The 7,033-nt window shown below is 47.9% G+C and overlaps 1 protein-coding gene and 1 long non-coding RNA gene across 3 annotated transcripts in view; one reads left to right on the forward strand and one right to left on the reverse strand.

Annotated features, from left to right (window-relative positions):
* The window catches only part of LOC311207071, a 43,646-nt gene extending 43,441 nt beyond the window's left edge, over positions 1-205 (reverse strand). Inside the window, exon 1 of the long non-coding RNA XR_014618248.1 lies at positions 77-205. This is a non-coding gene — a long non-coding RNA (uncharacterized lncRNA). The remainder of the gene's footprint in view (positions 1-76) is intronic.
* Positions 206-410: 205 nt separating this feature from the next.
* CHCHD7 (coiled-coil-helix-coiled-coil-helix domain containing 7) lies at positions 411-5,151 on the forward strand. Of its 2 annotated transcripts, none has more exons than XM_084306930.1 (4): positions 411-614; positions 3,167-3,240; positions 3,823-3,921; positions 4,748-5,151. In XM_084306930.1, exons 2-4 carry the CDS (start codon positions 3,187-3,189, stop codon positions 4,847-4,849), a joined length of 255 nt encoding a protein of 84 aa, XP_084163056.1. In that variant the 5' UTR covers positions 411-614; positions 3,167-3,186; the 3' UTR covers positions 4,850-5,151. The 2 variants fall into 2 exon arrangements, with proteins under 2 accessions (XP_084163056.1, XP_084163055.1); XM_084306929.1 differs by having other exon boundaries at positions 412-609.
* The last annotated feature ends 1,882 nt before the right edge of the window (positions 5,152-7,033 follow it).

Genomic DNA, 7,033 nt, shown 5'->3' on the forward strand with positions numbered 1-7,033 from the left:
CCTTCATAATTTAAATAACCCTGATATTTCCCTGCTAAACCCCGGCGCCTGCCCCCCAAACCCGCAGCAGACTCACCGCGGGAGCCTCAGCATCCCCTCTGCGCCCCGTTTCCACCCTTTACAGTGTTCTCCGATTTTTCTGAAATTTTTTCCCCATATTTCGGGCTGGACGCGGCGGGCCTGGAAATTGTTTGCTTTCCCGTCCTTCCAGCAGCCATTGTAGTGTATGCGCTGCGGTGCAGCCCAGCCTGCCGCACACGCCGCGCCCACACCGCCCGCCGCCCACACGCACCGCGGGTTGGCCGCCTCCCCCCGTCACTCAGCGCCGCGGCCGCGCCCCGCCGCCGGCGCCTGCCGCCCGCGCCGCCCGCCCCGTTGGTGGAAGGAGGCGCCGCTCACGGCCGGGGCGGGCCCGCCGCCGCCGCCATTGGCCGCCCGGCCCTGCCGCTCAGCGCCGCCGGGGCGTGGGCGGCGGCGGCGCTGGGGCCGGGGGGAGCCGCGAGGCCGGGAGCGGGGTAGGCTGCGCCCGTACTTAAGCGGGCTGCCCGCAGCCGCTGACGTCTTTCGAATTGGAGACGGGGCTGCCCCGCTCCCGCCGCGCCGAGCGAGGTGAGGTGAGCGCCGAGCCGCGTCCCTCTCCTCCTGCCTCCCTTCCCTTCCCCTCCGTCCCCTTCCCTCCTCCTCCTCCTCCTCCTCCTCCTCCGTGTCCCCGCCGCGGCAGGTGGGGCTGAGGGGAGCCCGCGCGCCCGGCCGTCAGCCGGTGGTGGGAGGGGAGGGGAGGGAAGAGAAGAGAAGAGAAGAGAAGGGGAGGGGGGGGCTCCTCCTCAGCGCCTCAGGCGCCCCCCGCAGCCCCCTCGTTGATGGGGGCGGTGAGGGGCGCCCCGGCTTCCCCACCGCGCCCCGTCCCCGGGAGGCGCCGGGGGGGGGGGGTCCCGCGGGCCGCTCCGTGGGGTTTGGGGTTAATAAAGTGGGGGCTGTTAGCCGCGGTGTGGTCGGCGACCCCGTGCGTGGAGACGTTATTGTTAAAAAATTACTGACTAAAAGCGCGCAAGAAGTCACCTTTCGGCGGGGGGAGCCCAAAGGAGAGGGAAAAGTGGAGCTGAAGTGAAAAAAAAAACCCCACGGGGAAGGGAGTGCGAGCAGCAGGCGCGTGTCTGCGCCGCACGGTCTCTAACTCCCCAAGTTATAGCTGCTAAAATCATAACCCCCAAAGTTATAATTGTTAAAGTTATAACTGCTAAAATCGTAACCGCCAGCTCTGAAACTGCAGCAGGAGAGCGCCCGGGTTTGGAGCCGTGAGCCCAAAGCAGGGCTGTGGGGAAGAGCCGTGGGTCAGGACGGTGGCCGCCTGCCCTTCCCCTCGGGTCAGGCTGCGATCAGGGGCGGTCAGACCTTGTGGCAGTGCGGTGCTCTCTGCCTGGCAGTGTTGGCGTGCCCACGGCTTGGTGGGAGCCTGAGCTGCCTGCTCCTGGGGTCTCTGTGTGAGGTGCAGGGGGCATCGAGGCTTAGTCCGGGGGTGTCGGAGGGCTCCGGCACTGCGATCCCACCGAAAATGTTCGCCGCCGTCTGTATGGCGAGCAACGGTGGTGGTGTGTCCTGTGGTGATTAGTCTTTCAAGAGGGGAAATCTGAAGTCAGTCTGACCCCATACACTGTAAGACACGCCTGCTTTTGTAGTACTTGCACTTCTGTTACCAGTGTAACACGGAGTTATGGTTCAGATACACGCAAACATCTAAAAACTTTGTCCATAGTACTGATGTGGGTGAAGTATCACGGTGTGCTTCTCTTCTCCTCTGCCTCCTCCCTCTCAAAGGCTGGGGTTTTGCTATTGTTCTGCATGCACGTGTTTCCATTTTAGTTAGGAGTTCCTGATCAGAACCCTCCTGCACCCACCAAAAAACAAACAAGCCTAGCCTGTAAACTTAGCTTGCCCAGTGGATAGTTCTCTAAGGAAAGCAGAAGGTTTTCCTAATGCTGTTTTTTAAAAGGCCCATTTGCAGGGAGTTGTCATGTGCCATGTAGAAAATAATGCAAGTGTCTGGTCAGTATAGCTTCACAAGAGGTGACAGGTAAAGCTTATTTACTTGAAATAGCTTACTTTTAGCCAGGAATGAACCTTCATTTAAAATACCCTGTGAGCTACTAAGAGCAGTATTTGACTTGTTGGTAACTGATATCAAGCAAAACTGGCTGTTTTATTGCAGACCTGCAGTTATCATTTTCCAATGGGAACAGAACAAAGTTTAAATTCAGACTTAGCAGCAGAGTCTTTAGGCAAAATAAACCAAGGTCAAGTGAGGATGCTGTTCCAAAGTCTCTTTAATAAACCGTACATTAGTTTTCTGCAAAGATTTCTTATTCAGTCCTGCACTTCTGCTTCCACTGTCTCAAATATGTCATCTGGTCAAGGTTAATTCATGTTTTTGGTTAGAACTTTTCTTGTTTTGAAGAAAAACCCGCATGACCACATCAGTGCCAGAGGTGATGTATGGGAAGCAGTAAAGGGGGTGTGGGTCTCTTACTCTTCTCAGTGTCCTCATCTTGGACCTGTGTAGATTATTGGCACTGAGAGATCTCAAGCTTATGGTTCTTAGAGCCAGGGTCAGACTAGGTGAAAAATGTGATAGAAGCTGTCACGCACAGTGTAAGGGGGTCTGGTCTCCTTGTGGTGAAACATTTCTGTTTTGTTAAATGTCTGATACAGCAACACAGCGGAAGGCTGGGCGCTTCTGTAGACCTGGGTACAGGTGATGTGATCCAGCTAAGGAGGAGACACAAATCTGAGAAGGTTCATTAGTGCTTTGTTCCTGAGGCCTGTTAACTGAAGTATCTAAAGTGCATTGGTTGTGAACTGTTTCTATGTAGCTGGTGTGGTTGCTTCCTCAACAATTCCTCACCAGCTGAGAAGCTGGTGTAAGTCACCTCAGTGGCTCCGTTTTCTGTAGGAACTTATCCAGGAGTAAGGTAACCTGATGATAAACTAAACTTGCCTGAGCTGTCTTGCTGATAGTGCTTTTAAAACTTTGGGGAAAAAAAAAATAGTAAAAAAAAAAAAAAAAAAAAAGCCCTGTGCATTGAAGCCCTTTATTAGATGCTGAAGTTCAAACTTAGCACTCGGTTACTATTAAAAGCAGATGCTTAACTTGTTTCTTTTCTGTTTCTAGCCAGGGTCCAAGTGCCTATAATGTCCAGGCATGCACAACAGCTTAGAGACCATGACAGAAATCCTTGCATAGCGGTAAGATGATCAATTTGGGATTTCTGTTTCTATGCTTCTAGGTTAAAATGCAAAAATAATTCCTCTAGAAATTGCATTATGGATAGCACTCCTGCATTGTCATTTTGCATTACAGGTTCCTTAGACTCTAAAGATGGGAAAATATGAAAATCATGTATTAGAGTATATGTAAAATAGCAACCTGTAATTCCATATAAATGGGAGTAATACAACTGATAGTAACTGCTTTGTTTTTCTGTCCTTAAAATCCGAGCCTGAAGCCCTGTTTGGACAAGCCCAATGTTATGTTTTGTTTTCTAAATAGTCCTTTGTGGGTTATACCACAAATCTTTGTAAACAATTATTTTGTGGACTCTATCCTTTCTATGTGAAGAATATAATGTTTGTTACAATTTCCAGATGAAGTCATTGCTTGGGGATTACTGATTATCTGCCGGGGTAGACATTCCTTTGCTCTCTTTGATACCATGCTCATCTGAGGAACTGCCTCCTATCTTCATAGATATTCCGGGACTTGTTAGAACATTTAGACACTGATACAGTGACTTCACTCAGCTCTGAAGTTTGTTTTTCCTATTGAAGGAAACAGATGCCTCTAGAAAATGTATGGATGACAACAACTATAAAAAGGATATGTGTACAGATTATTTTTTGAAGTACAAGAACTGCAGAAAATTCTGGGTAAGCAGGTTTTCATAAGCTTCACAGATTTTGTTCCACACCTTGCTTTAAGTGCATTACTTGTGTTACAGTGCTTTCTGAACTCTTTGGACTTCACTAGTGCTGGCGGCTGCTGCTGCTGTTTTTAGGGTGACTTAACAGACGTTGGTAGAATTCCTAGGTAGTCTCAGTATGTGTTGCTGGAAGACATAAGGAGATGCACATCAAAATACTCCACTTTGTTTTCCAAAGTTTACCCTCTTAAATTGTGAGTCAGTGTTCTTGTGGTATGTTTCTCTCTAAATTAGTCAGATATTTCTGGCAATAAGTTCTGTTTTGCAATGTGTGCAAGGCTTGTGTTCTGAGACATAAGACAAGTTCATCTATTTTTTTCTGTTCTTATGGGTCATGTTCACTTTAACCTAAGGTAAAGCTCAGGAAGAGTTCATTATTTGGTGATTATTTCTTACTTCTTTCTGTGTTGTGGCAGGAAAGTATCATTAGGAGCTACGTGCAGTTAAACTGTTTTGTTGTCATTCCACATGCTATTGTAATAGGCTTTTAGCTTATGCCTTTAAGTACTTGTGTAAGCCACCAAAAACCTGTGTACAGACAATTGCACGTTAGTCTGATGTGTCATGGGAATACTGTAATCTGAAGCAGCAAGGTGAGCTATCAGATAGCTTCAGTTAAATACTAGCACATTTACTTGTCAGCTAATCAGATCGAGAATATCTGGCTCCTCATATATAAAGAGCACTTGTGTTGAAGAATCTCATTTAGTAGGAGCTCAGAGGCAGAGACTTCTGAGAAATGTGTTCTCATGCTTGCTTTCTTCTATTTTCAGCATGACATAATGATGCAAAGGAAGAGAAACGGTGTGAAACCAGAGATGCCCTCAGCAGAAGAGAGAAGGAAAATCTTGGAATCCATGGAGAAGCCGTACTGACTACAAACTGGCACTGTTTTACTGTTCTCACTGTACATATGGAGACCGGTCAGCAGCAAGTTGGCCTGTTATAAACCGGACTTCGCTGTTGCCATATCTTGGATTAAAATCTGCTCCTAAATTTTGAAATGTGTGAGCTTTCTGGGATAGGACTGGTTCTGTTTGTACTATTCCTCATGGGAACTCACTGGAAGACATGGGTACCAACGCAGTTTGTCTAGACACCTTGGAAGCAGAAACTAACTTGCTGTGAAATGCTAAATATTAAACCAGTGGGACTCCCAAAAAGTCTGTTGGAAGGAAGGAGGGCGGGAGGGGGAAGACTTAAAACGTAATCCTAAGGGTGGGGGAGGCTTAGGAAGATGAGTATGAGCAACACCTCTTGTATCCAGCTGTTCTGATTAACATCCTGAATTTATCATGTGTGGCCCCATCACTGTTCTCACACGAGTTGTATTCCGTGTCCCTAGTTTAAGTAAGACTGTTCATCAACTAAAATCCCAAATCCAACGAGCTGTCATGAGGCTTGCAACTGCGCTCCTTGGTGAAACTGGAAGGTTGCTGTACATCAGCTGTGCAAGCTTGGCTTGCTATGAGGTTAGAGAAGTTGGTGAAGATGGACGTGAACTCTCAGGTCTGAACCGAGTAGTGCCTTCTACAGATAGTAAACAGATACTGGGGGGGGGGTTGTGTTGGGGTGGGACTTGCAGGCATGTAAACATGCACTTGGAGTGACATAGCAGGTTTAACTATAGTACATCTAAGACTCTGGACAGCTGAAGCTCTGCGTTTGGAAATGCTTACTCATAGGAGACTACGAAGCTCAGTCTCCTCAGGCACTCTGGTCTTAAGACTGATTCCTTGTCTAAACCGGATAGCTCGGTTGCTGCCTGAGAACACTTGTTTTCTCTACCTTGAGTACTTCTTGGTGTCCTGGCTTAAAAAAATCACACCCTGTGGTAAAAGAGGTAAAAAGCCACTGTCATGAGCTCAAGTTCCATGTGAAAACCTTTAAGGCTCGCTGTGATTAAGTTGGCAGAACGCTGGCTGACCTCCTGGAGGATGGTGTAAAAGTGTTGTCTCTATTTAGACTGTTTTGGAAAGACTTCATGGCTTCCTGTTTCTCCTTCTGTCTGGCTTGTCTCATCTCTTTCCACTGGAGGCCTATTTCTATGCTTAGTGGGATTTTATGCTGTTTTCCCCTTCCCTCTTGTCATTTGACCTGACCTGTAACTAATAGAGGTCTGCTTTTCTTCTCTTTCTTTCTGGCCTTTCTCCTTTTACACCTGAGTGTTGGAGTGGGTCGATCGTGCCATTTCTGTTACTGGAAAGTGTGTGTAACTCTATGCCTTCGGAGTGCACAGTGCTCTGAGCATAGCTGTCCAGCCTCCAAACCATGTCACAAGTTTTCTAGTGAGTTCCTGGCAAGGGAAATAGACCTCCTTCAATAAAGATCATGAGATTCTGTATTTTGAAATGTTTTCTATCTACTTAACATTTAAACTTTGCTGTCGCTGTTCATTGTGGTTTTTAGTTTGGAGCAGAGGAGAAACTTTCAGAGCAGACCCAAAGGCTCTACCTTGCCCACCACTTCTAACTTTGTTCAATATCCTCCTATTTACCAGGCTTTTCTTCTGAATTGGCACCGATTCTTCCTTTTACTGGTTTCAGCATTTTGGCCTATGTTCCAGTTCCAGCATTTTTCCAGTAGCTCCATTCTTTCTCTGCCCTAATGTAGTCCTGCAATGGCTTTCTAGTACAGATCTGCTTCATCAGGATCCTCTGCTCTCCTGAAAGGAGGATCTCTTGCTTTCCTTAGTCAAGCTCAACCACGGTGCTTCCTCATGGGCTGTGCCTCTCATTAACCTTCCTGTTCATCTGCAGTGCTGGATGGAGGAGCTGGCTGTCCGCTTTTCCTTAGGGTTGTATCTCTCTGGACTCTTCTGGCGTTGCTGCTGTGCTCATCTCAGGGCACCTTCTCTCCCACTTGGCACATGCTCATCGTTTGGCACCTCGGCTGCATCTTTGGGCATGGTCTCTTTGCTCCTATGGCTTTAGTTGCTATTCTAGTGCTCGCTGTTTTCCTGTTGCTGCACTCAAGTTCTGGGATTATGCTTAAATCTACCGTATGCTTTAATTCTTTGCAGCAAAAACAGCATTTCCTCTTCGGGATTATGCTGATGC

This window comes from Netta rufina (assembly GCF_964035555.1).
Source record: "Netta rufina genome assembly, chromosome: 2".
Lineage (NCBI taxonomy): Eukaryota > Metazoa > Chordata > Aves > Anseriformes > Anatidae > Netta > Netta rufina.